Source organism: Symsagittifera roscoffensis, chromosome 1 (genome assembly GCF_963678635.1).
Source record: "Symsagittifera roscoffensis chromosome 1, txSymRosc1.1, whole genome shotgun sequence".
Taxonomy (NCBI): Eukaryota; Metazoa; Xenacoelomorpha; order Acoela; family Convolutidae; genus Symsagittifera; species Symsagittifera roscoffensis.
The window spans coordinates 51,646,743-51,658,850 of record NC_087062.1 but is presented as its reverse complement, the minus strand read 5'-3'; the positions used below and the strand labels follow the sequence as shown (position 1 = coordinate 51,658,850).

Genomic DNA, 12,108 nt, shown 5'->3' with positions numbered 1-12,108 from the left:
TCAAAGTCCCAAACGTAATCTGATTGTTCGACAATGACAGTGTCATCATTTGTACTCCTTCCTCCTTAGTAAGACCAGTGGGGAGAAAAGAAACTTTGCATACGCTGATGATCTGGCTTTGATCTCTGATTACCAGGCAAATGCTACCAAGTCGCTGAATGAGATGGCAAAAACTTTTGGATTGGCTCAATTAGAAATCTCTGTCGAGAAAACTAAAAGTAGTGTATTTAACACCAAAGACAATACTAATGTCCCTATCAATGTACTGAGTGAACAGGTTGAAGAGGTCAATCACTTTGAGTACCTCGGCAGCATCATAGCATCTGATGGGAGCGCTGACAAGGCTATCAGCGCTCGCATTTCTAAGACAAGAATAGCAATGTTACGTCTTAGACCGGCCTTGGTGTCTAAAAGGTTGAAACTAAGGAACAAGGGTCTCCTCATTGAGACATTCCTAAAGCCTGTCCTGCTATACGGCTTAGAGACCCTTGTCATCAGATGCACCGATCTTGGTAGATTAGAAGCGGTTATACACCGCGCAAAAAGAATGTGTCTCAGGCTAGAAACCAGAAATGAAATGAAACTAAAGGAACTGAATGAAAAGGTAAAAACAACGCCAGTCGCTCACCAACTATGCAGGAGAAGGGTACAACTGTATGCTTCCTTTAAAAACATCGGGGCCGATAGCTTGAATGAACTACTTGAAGGTGCTAAAGTTTGGCAAAAAGATTGGGTTAGGCAGCTCAGGGCTGATCTTGACAACCATGGGCTCAAGACCAAGTGCGACCAGGATAACTGATTACATAATCCGACAACCGAACTTAAGTTCACAGACGGTGGGGATTTTAAAGCAAATGCTATCGGTCGCAAACAGTTCAATGTGCTAATGAAAACTGTGGTAGAATGTTTCATAGCAAAAAAGAGATGTACAGGCATCTCAGAGACTATCATTCACCCTCGGTCCAGACCTCCGCTAGTAGTGAAAGTGAAATTGAAACTAAAGGAAATGAAAGAACTGTAACTAAAGGAACTGATGGAACTGTAACTAAAGGAATTGAAAGAACTGCAGAGATCCCCCAGCAGCCCAGCGACGGGGGGTCCAAAAAGGGTAAATTCGACTGCCCTCTGTCCGACTGTAACAAGACTTATGTCTATGTCAGCGGTTGGACAAAGCACATGCAAAACTGTCACCCGCATGTGAAACTGATCAGCGCATCAGAATCGACAACCTCTCAGCACCGCAACTGATTCGGCAACCCTTCGCATCAAACCAAGACACTAGCACAGTTGATGATGTGCTAAAGTGTTCGCTCTGATCCTGCCGGTGCTGGGTTAGAAAGTCAATGATCAATCACTGTTATGTGAAGCACCGATACTCCTGGGTCAAAGCAAGGCCAATGCCCAAGCCGCCAAGTCATGTTGGCGTTGTCCCGATGGGTACAATCAATAGTCAAAATTGTGCAGATTGTAGCGTCATGACCACCACTGCTACCTCGGAAAGGTAGAACGTGTTCCCGGTGGCTATTTTCATTTCGTTTGAATCAGTTGAACCATTGCCCCTGGCCTTGACCAGCTGGGGTGCAGATGGGGGGAACTTATTTACTCTGGGGTCTAAAATTTTTTCTTGCTTGTGCAATTAAATCTATATTGTGGGTAAAATAGTCAATTATAAACCAGGCTGAAATTTTTTGTAAATCGTGTTTAACATTTGTTGAAACTTCGTTATTTGAAAAATTTTTTGCGGATTGTGTTTAAAAATGCTGAGAATGCGGCAATTTCATTTCTTATATTTGAGTGTCTTGATGTTTGAACCGGTGATGTGCTTTCGGTTTCTGTTTTTTCTACAATAGATAAATAGTTATATATTATTGCAAAAACATCGTTAGTGAAAATTGAATTTGCTCTCTGTGAATTTTGATGTTGTATGTTTTAATGTATTCTGTGAATACTTTTGAAAATTCTATATCGACATCATCTGTTTGGATAACATATTTGCCATGGAAGTTTCTTGTTGTACTGAGTTCTATGGTGTAAATTCCATATTGTTGTGTTAAGTTACATATTCCTTTTTTGTCATGATCGACAATTTGTCTTTTGATTTTCATTTCTGGGAATTCTGCTTTACTTGGGCTAATTCCTTGTTCAAGTATATTTGCGATTAGATTATGACAAAAATTGTGTTTGTCCTCTGTCTTCAGTGAGTGAAATGATGATAAATGGGAAAACAGAGTCGTCTTCTGGACTTTTGTCACTTGAGCTTTGACTCATTTTTTCGTTTTATGACTGTCAGTGCGTAATGTTCAATGTGTCTGATTGGTTGGTTTCAACTGTGAAAACGTACTGGTTTATTTTTGTTTATCTTTTTTATTCTTCTTTTTCCTTGTTTTGATGAATGTGATGTAGCTTCTGAATCGGAAAAGTATAATTGACCATGAACTGGGTGATTTTTATTTACTGTATCTTTTAGTTTGTAGAGTGCATCTAAATCGCTGACTTCTGATTCAGAGACTGCGTTTCTACGCTTTGAAAATCTTTTTCGTGTAATTTGTCTTTGCTTACTTAAAAACTTTCTTTTTATTGTTTGACGTTTTGTGCGAATATATCCGATTGTTTGTTTATGCGGTGTAATTACAAGATCGTATGTTTCGTTATTTATTTTACAATTGTGTAGTACGGTTGTTTGTTTATTTCCTAAATTGTTCAGTGACATAAGGTTTAGGATGAAGGGTGCAAGGTTGTTGTTAGTGATTTTAAAATCCTAGACTGTTAATCCTTACGATTTTTTGGTTAGCCTAACTTGGGTCTTTTATGTAGGGTTGGAGAGAAAAGCATATATCGATTCCGAACAATGATTTTTACTTTCTCGTGGCTATTCTAAGTTGAGGTGTTAACTTACTTAATCTTACTTAGGGGTAGTGATTGTGTTCAAGGGTTGGAGAATAGTAAATCAATCCACGAGGTTCAGGTATAATTAGAACACAGGTAGTTCGTTAGAAACTAAATTAATACTTACGAATTTTAAGGTTTAGCCTGGGTCAGGTAAGAGGGGTGATTAAGTGAAGGACGAATAACCGAAGTTTTTCACTGTTTAGCTTAATTTGAGTAGTTAGTGTGTTTGAAAAATTTTCTATTATTCCTGGGTCTTTAAAAAGAGTTGGGTTGTGAATCGACGTTTGAGGTCGTTAGACACTTTATTATTGGGTGGGGGAGAACAAAATTGTTCTTTTTGATCCAAGGATAGGCCTTGATGATCAGGATATAAGGTTTAATGATATAAATTGGATTTAATTTAATTTTCAATGGAGATCCAAGGGAAGCCTTGATGATCTAGTTTAAGATTGAATAAGTTGAGATGAAAGAATGATAAAAATTTAGATAAGGTGTTAAAGATAATTTAATTTTATTTGATAAAATTTTTAGTGTTTGATGATATTAGTGGTTTAAATGATTGATATTATGTTTAAGTGATGAAGCAGGGGATGCCAGGATGATTTGTATATATTAATAATTAATGATCATGTCAACTAATTTTTTATTTTTTCTGTCAATAAATATATTTTTCGGATATCTTTTTTAATTTTACTGCAGATTTAGAGGAAACTAATTGAGATGTTTTTATAAATCGTTTTTGTACAATAGTAAATAGGATTTAGCGCCTGTAGTAATCTTTGAAGATTTTTCTTTAAGGTTTCTATGTTTGCAAATGAAAATCTAAATTTTTTGTTAATAAAATCCTAAATATAAAAGTTTGGTCTGGCTTTGCCCTACGACCATGAAACTTAATGGTAAGTTCCTTCGTAGTCGTAGATCGTCTCTTGTCCGAGGTCTTCTTCCAATGCCTGGTATTTCTATTATTGTGCGGAATAGCGGTTCTGATCTATTGAGTCGTAAAGACTTTTCAATTAGATTATTATCATGTAACATTTTTGATAATATATTTTTTTGTCTAATTCTAATCTATCTGTTAGTTCTAAACTAATTTGTTTTTTAAAATCTTGATCGAGACTTATGGTCGCACCAGATGAGTTACGTTCGAGGTATAACTCATAGAGTAATTTCGGATAGGGTACACCGTCTGCTCGTCACGCTATCTTATTTTCGGCCTGGATAGATTCGTGCAACTTCTTAATCTAATACCGATCCTAATCTTACTCTTATATCTGCTAGTCTCAGGGTGTTTAACTAGTCTCTGCTAGGCTCAATAGATCTAGAGTATACTGGCTCATTGCGATTGCTAAAGTTCTCTTGGAGAGGTAACTAATTTCTAAGTTTAATTCAAATCTCTCTGGTGCTCAAATTACAAGTAATTTCAGCACTTACAAATAAGTGGGTTGTTAGTTAGATGGATCGTGATTGGTTAATATTAAATATTTTATAGAGATAAAATATACAATTTATAACCAAATAATAAATATAGTTTATATCTGGTTCCAGATAAGTGTTTGTTTTCATTGAATTTTTTTTTCGAGCTTGATTCGTTTTATGATTAAATTAGATCAAGTGGGCCCATTTTTTTCTTCATTTTTGACGAAAATGTTTATCACACGATTTCCATTCTATGAAAATGAAATGATAATCATTTTTTCGATAAACAAACTTTTAGCCGCGACAGAAAAACTTTGAAGTAAATTTGAAACTTGCCCAAATTTTTTTTTGTTTTTTTTTTTCAACCGCAAATCGAGTTTTCTTTGCAATTAAACCTTTTCCGAAAAAAATTTTTGCCTGCAAAATTTAATTTTTTGTGTGCATAACGTAGTCCTGGATACGATAATATTGGCTTTTTTTCTTTTCACTTCAAAATGTTTTTTCAAAAACGCTGAAAATTCCTATTTCTTTTGCAAGGCGTGTTTAAGTACGCCCTGATCAATGTCTGATAATTTGAAAATGCAAAAAATTAAATTAATCATCATTGAAAATTTTTCCCAAAAATTAAAAGTTTGTTACTTTTGTTATATCATTTGTGAAAGTCAGCTCGAAGACAATTCAGGTCGTTTTCTATGCATTGTAAAAGCAAGAACGTCGAACCTTTGTTGCTTTGAGTAACCAAGGTTTTTGTCATTTGGGTTCAGTTGCAAACAGAACCCAAAATGTTTCAAAAAACAAAATTAGAAAGAAAAAACAACTTTTTGGTTTAGGGCAAAAACACCTATCATACAATTCCATTTAATGGAAACAAAATGCTATCATACAATTCCATTGTGTGGAAAAAATGGTTATCATGTGACTTTCATACGATTTGTTTTCTATGGAATTGAACGGAATCGTATGATAAGCATTTTTTCCATAGTATGGAATTGTATGATAAGCAACTTTTGTCAACCCGGGTTAGGCTGAATATTTGGCTGAAAAAAAAACAATCATGAATTAGAAAAGTTTTGAAATTCACTTTAATTTAAATAAACTCTAATCCAGTGGGGAAAATTATTGTGACTAGAAATGATGAAAATTGCTTCTTGCAAATTTTGCATTATTAGGCTCCAAGTTTCCTAGAAAGTGCGGAATATTTGTACTCGGGTTGGTTTTTTCTCCAGACAAATAGACAAATTTGGACTTTTTAACTTGCCATTTTTGACAGGATTTTTATATATTATCAAAAAAAGTTTTTTTTTGTACTATATATAACATTTTGTGGTTGATTTTTCAAAAAAAATTTGAAATTTTTTTTTCACAATTTTTGAAAAAATCATCAGTTTTTTAATGCAAACACTGCTCTATAGAGACTAGAAGGCGGTCGGAACTTTCAAGGCATTACCCTGATACAAATCAGTTTTTTTAATTTTGTCAAAATTGCGTGTGAGGAGGATATTATCAAAAAAAAGTAGTCAAAAGTCGGAACAAGAGATTAAACAAAAAAGCCTATTTGGTTCTACTTGCAAATTTTTACTTCCAATCTAGAATTGGCAAACCTGAATGTTGTGTTCCCGGCAGTGCCTCACCTTCCACTAATTCTAAGCTCCCTTATCCTAAGGAAACAAGACTGCTGGTATATCAGGTCAAAGTCCTGAACGTTTTGACTGTCTCTTAATCCATATCGATTAGATTTTTGGGAAAAACTACAAAGAATTTTGGATAAAAATTTGAAAGTGCGCATTAATTAGTCTAGAGCATGGTCAAATTAGCAATTTTCAAACTCCCGAAATTTGCAAAAAAACCGAAGGTAAAAACCTTTTTGAATTTGACTTCAGGGATTCGATATCTTCAATGGGGCATAAAATTTATTTGTTAAAGACTATTATTTCGGTCGCCGAAAATTGACTGAGCAAAAAACCACACCAAGCATATTATGCACTTTTGAGTTTCTCCACTGTCGAATTTTTTCGAATGTACTGTTTTTAACCTATTTCTCCACCTATCGATTACGTATAGTTTAAGAGTTTATTTCAGTCCAAGATTTGTTTTATTAGAAATAACCTTGGCACCAAAATTTTTTCATTGAACATTAGAAATCATCTCATCACAGAGTGTGAGAATGTGTTTTAAAACAGATTTTATTGGGATTACATGGAGAAAAAATATATATTTTTTCTAAAAATTAAGTAGGAAAATAATAAGGTTTTTTTGCAATTACTTTGCGGAATTTTTTTTGGTGGAGTTGTATGCGACATAATCACTGTGGAAGTTAATCCGTTTGCTCTTCTTCTAAAATGCAAATGGTTATTAAAATAGGATAATTTTTTAATCTGAGAAACTTCGGCATGGGATGCTTATGAGAAATGCTCGGTTAGCTATGCTACAATATGAGTTATTTCATGGTGGGTTTGTCTCGCTACGCCTACAGTCAAAACAGCCCAGTAAATGGCGTTGAACACCGAGAAAGCGATTGGAAGAACCACGCGCGCCACTTTGTTCACGTTTTCCCCGTCTGTGACGAGTGAGCGGATCCAGTGAGTGCTGCTGGTTCTGGGTGTGGTCTTGTGCTGGTGATTGCTGGAATTGTTGACCAGCAGGGTGTGGTGGGTTTGCTTGTTCCTTTTAGCAGCATGTGAGGCCGCAAAGTCACTCAGCGAGAACTCTAGCATTGCGAGGATGACGAAAATGAAGCAGACGTAGATGTAGACATCCAATGCCGTCACCTTTCCACTCACGTGCTTCTGGTTCTCGGCGGAGCTGCGTGAGGTGAGAGTGAGCATGGATAGAACTGTAGTGACACTCAGACTGGCTCTGGCAGGTGTGGCTTGGATGTTCACCCAGAAAGTGAGCCAGCTGAGGATTACTAGTAGGAATGCGGGCACGTAGATCTGCAACACGTATGCCGAATAGTACCGTTTGAGAGAGATGGTGGCAGTGAAGCAGGAGAAAGTGTCTGGCCCGTATTCGCAGTTGAACGCCACATGTCCAGTCGGTAGGATGTCAAAGCCGAGGTGGTCGGCGTCATTGTTCTTGGGGTCGACGAACACGCCTCCAGGGGTTCTCTCGGAGTCCCAGGAGTAGTTCACATTCTGGATTGGATTGCCAAAACTGGACATCTGCAGACTGCACTGGACGACGTCGAATGGGAAGAGATGGACGTTTGGAGTGCATGGAGTGACGAGACGCACCTTCTGGATGAGCTCGACGAAGCCGTTTGGGAGGAACTGGACCGATTGTTCCTCCTCGCTGTAGAGGAGAGAGTGCACTAGTTGGAAGTAAGTGTCAGGATACCACATGGGGCTGGGTGTGCGCCCACTGATCAGCAAAGACTCCTCATCATCTCCATTGTCCTCCGTGATGTTAGCTAAACAGAAATCATCAGCAATCACCCCGATGCTTCTTACCTTTATCTGACACAAAAACATGAACTCCAAAACTAACTATCAGCTTTCTTTTTTTTCTAGAAAATTGACCATTTTCAGAAATAGTCTGCAGAAACTAAGCGACGAAAAATTTCATGGCTGGATGATTCTTGTGCATAAAATATTTTGCTCTGTAGCATATGTAATGGGAGGGCAACAGCCCCTCAGGTTTCTACCTCGGGTCCCTGCTTTGGTACCATTTTACAAAATCCATTTTTGAACAACCAATCCCAGAGTTTTGCCAAAATAAGGTCAACAAAGTTTTTTTTAGATAGCTCGAGAAATCCTAGATCCGAGACTTCTTATAAAAAAGTATTGCTATTTAATCCTTTTGAAGGTCTTCAAAAAACGATATGGTATAATGTGTTCAAATTATTTAATATGAAGCAAAAAGAAATGTTGAAAAGATGTCCGTGTTTTTCAAGTCTCAGCAATTTTATGCATTTTTTGGAAGGTTTTGAGTCGAAAGAAACGTGTTGTTTTTGGCGCGCGCTCTCCTTCATTATTGGTACATCTTGGCACCACTGCGCTTTTATAAAAACTATAGGGTTGGTCAGCAAAACACGAACTCTTTCCTGAGGGCGATTGGGCGTCCCCGAAATCCATTACTGAGTCTCAATGTTTCTTTTCTTGACTATGTCACGGTTGTTTTTGGCAAACAGCCACCATATTCATGAATCTGAATTCAATTTATTTCAATCCAAGTTCCATGTACTTGTATAGACCAAAAATGCATCAGGATTTCTTTGTGTCCTCCGAATCCTACAAATAATTAACACTTGAGAAAGTTAGATTTCACGAAAACAATTATAATAAAAAAAGTCTGGCACTACAGAAGCCTGTCGCCAAGGAACTAGATAAAAAGATTTTTTCCCGCTCGTAATCAATAGAGAAAATAAAGAAAATTAACAAGAAATAGGCATAAAAAAATTCATGAATCTGAATTCAATTTATTTCAATCCAAGTTCCATGTACTTGTATAGACCAAAAATGCATCAGGATTTCTTTGTGTCCTCCGAATCCTACAAATAATTAACACTTGAGAAAGTTAGATTTCACGAAAACAATTATAATAAAAAAATTTTGGACACTACAGAAACCTGTCGCCAAGGAACTAGACAAAAAGATTTTTTTTCTCGCTCGTAATCAATAGAGAAAATAAAGAAAGTCAACAAAAAAATCGGCATAAAAAAATTCATGAATCTGAATTCAATTTATTTCAATCCAAGTTCCATGTACTTGTATAGACCAAAAATGCATCAGGATTTCTTTGTGTCCTCCGAATCTTACAAATAATTAACACTTGAGAAAGTTAGATTTCCCGAAAACAATTATAATAAAAAAGTTTGGACACTACAGAAACCTGTCGCCAAGGAACTAGACAAAAAGATTTTTTTCCCGCTCGTAATCAATAGAGAAAATAAAGAAAATCAACAAAAAAATAGGCATAAAAAAATTCATGAATCTGAATTCAATTTATTTCAATCCAAGTTCCATGTACTTGTATAGACCAAAAATGCATCAGGATTTCTTTGTGTCCTCCGAATCCTACAAATAATTAACACTTGAGAAAGTTAGATTTCACGAAAACAATTATAATAAAAAAATTTTGGACACTACAGAAACCTGTCGCCAAGGAACTAGACAAAAAGATTTTTTTTCTCGCTCGTAATCAATAGAGAAAATAAAGAAAGTCAACAAAAAAATCGGCATAAAAAAATTCATGAATCTGAATTCAATTTATTTCAATCCAAGTTCCATGTACTTGTATAGACCAAAAATGCATCAGGATTTCTTTGTGTCCTCCGAATCTTACAAATAATTAACACTTGAGAAAGTTAGATTTCCCGAAAACAATTATAATAAAAAAGTTTGGACACTACAGAAACCTGTCGCCAAGGAACTAGACAAAAAGATTTTTTTCCCGCTCGTAATCAATAGAGAAAATAAAGAAAATCAACAAAAAAATAGGCATAAAAAAATTCATGAATCTGAATTCAATTTATTTCAATCCAAGTTCCATGTACTTGTATAGACCAAAAATGCATCAGGATTTCTTTGTGTCCTCCGAATCCTACAAATAATTAACACTTGAGAAAGTTAGTTTTCACGAAAATAATTATAATAAAAAAAGTTTGGACACTACAGAAACCTGTCGCCAAGGAACTAGACAAAAAGATTTTTTTCCCGCTCGTAATCGATAGAGAAAGTAAAAAAAATCAACAAAAAAATAGGTATAAAAAGTTTTCATGAAAAATGAAGCTTTGTGTATTTGCTTTTCAAAACTCATTGAGCCGCGAGAAAACATTCTTAAAGTACTTTTTAAGACGTAAAAACTGCTTTTTTTCGACTCCTTACTAGTCATTCAAGTTTTACTGCAATCACTTTTCTCATTAGGACAACCAAAGTTTTGAACATCTAAGATAATTTCGTGTTCTCATTTCTTTCTGGTTTTATAGGTATTCGGGTCTTTTCATTTTCCATCTAATTCAAATGCAAGAAAGTGTTTGTTTTAATTAAACATTCATTCATCATTATTATCCTCCGTGACAGTTTTCCCTCCCCATCTCAGACTCAGCTCTAAGTATCCCTTATAGCGGTCTGTGCATGAGCTTTCTTTTTGTAAAGTAAGAAAGGAGAAATAGGTAAAAAATGGATGATATAATTCAAGATGAGACTTTTTGAGCTACCTGATAATTTCAAGCTCCCAGGTTTTTTGGGCTAAGAATTAGTTACTGGGGTTTAATCCTGATTTTGTGTGAATATGTTGTTTTTCAGCTAGATTGACGGCCAAGGTTGAAAGATTTATTTTTTTGCAGCTAGAGGTCAATTTAATTTGCTAGTGAATGCAAAAATTGAGCGTCAATGTTCCGGGTCGCTTTCGAAAGTGTCTGCATGGATGGTATAAACATGAGAAAAGATCACTTAAAGCGTCGTCTGCTATTTTGTCTCGGAGGTCTCAGTATAATGATAGGTGTGTTTGTGTACTGTAAGCCGCCATTTGCGACAGATTAATATATCATAAAATCTATGCAACATATCACCAATCATATGTTTGCTAATCATCCAGACGGCAAGCTTTTCGAGGGCGGAATCACTGTTTAGATTTCCCATTAGAGTGTATGTTAGATGTTCTCTAACCTGCACCATAAAAGACTTTTCTGACTAGATCCCCCTTTATCTAGGTTCATGATCAAAAGCACCGACAGCAGTAGAATCAAGCTGGAAGACTTAGCATTCAAAGTTGGTGGCTCTAAATCGGAATAAAAAGTGGATGGCAGGTATTTAGGGAAATATACAAGTCAGAAAAGACTTAGAAGTCAGTTAGCAGTCACCAACTAACTGACTTTCAAAGAGGTCACACTTGTCAAATTGTCAATTATTGTCACACAGCAGTAACAGCTTAACACCTCAATGATAGTTAGATCTCATCTAGAAGAACTAATCATAAATAAACCGACAGATATTAGGTTGAAAGAACAGTATTCAGAAAATATTTACCTCTTTTAACTGCTTAAAAGATATTTTATTGCCTGCTCGAGCACAACTAAGCGCAATAAAACTAATGTCACGCTCATACTCAACGTCTTAGTAACGAAAAATTGGATAACCTTCACGTTTTAGTCCTTTTTTGGGCTAGATACCGGGATGTAATTTCAAAATACCTTCCAGATGAGGGCATTTAGGAAGCCAGCAGGGTTAAAGCTTTTAAATGTTAAGCTATGAAGGCATAAGTTGCTAAGGGCACGGACAAGCTGAAAGTTGCTTGAGAGTTTTTCTGCAGTCACGGCACAAAGAAGTTGCAACTTTTAGTTTTCAACCAACGAAAAGAACGTAATTTTTTTTCTATGAGGTTTTGCCGTTATCTCTGTGACTACATGCGATTCACAATTAAAATATTGGCTTATTATTCCGTCTTTCGAAGACTCCGTCTTTGAAATAATTGTGCTCGGGGTGTTTTTTTCTCCAGACAAATTTCGGCTTTTTCAACTCACATTTTCGGCGGAACTTTTTTATACCATTCAAAAGGCATTGTTGTCTTGAGCTCAAATAAAAAAATATTTCACTTGTGATCATTTTTCGTGAAGTTATAGGGATTTAAAGATCGCCGATTTGGCCAGTTTGGGACAATTATCGCGCAATATATTTCGCGCTATTAAAATTTAATCCTTCTTCGAAATCGTTGAACTATTTAATACTTTGCTATATGGTGAAATAATTTTTTTTTGGATTTAAAATAGCGTGCGGGGAGTTAATTTTCAAAAAAAACGCTACAGTTTTCAAAAAAGTTTTTTTTGAAAAGTGTATCAAGTTTTTATTTCTTTCTAAAATGATC

At 35.8% G+C, this 12,108-nt stretch overlaps 2 protein-coding genes across 2 annotated transcripts in view; both read right to left on the bottom strand.

Annotated features, from left to right (window-relative positions):
- The window catches only part of LOC134845429 (dynein regulatory complex subunit 2-like), a 442,061-nt gene that overhangs the window by 242,334 nt on the left and 187,619 nt on the right, over positions 1–12,108 (bottom strand). The gene's annotated exons all lie outside the window — the stretch shown is intronic.
- LOC134856785 (gamma-aminobutyric acid receptor alpha-like) lies at positions 6,664–7,712 on the bottom strand. The gene has a single exon (XM_063873060.1). It carries the CDS (start codon positions 7,644–7,646, stop codon positions 6,726–6,728), a length of 921 nt encoding a protein of 306 aa, XP_063729130.1. The 5' UTR covers positions 7,647–7,712; the 3' UTR covers positions 6,664–6,725.

What these genes read in the sequence shown, in the direction of transcription:
- LOC134856785 (XM_063873060.1), bottom strand. Translation starts at nt 7,646, where the DNA reads ATGTGGTATCCTGACACTTACTTCCAACTAGTGCACTCTCTCCTCTAC.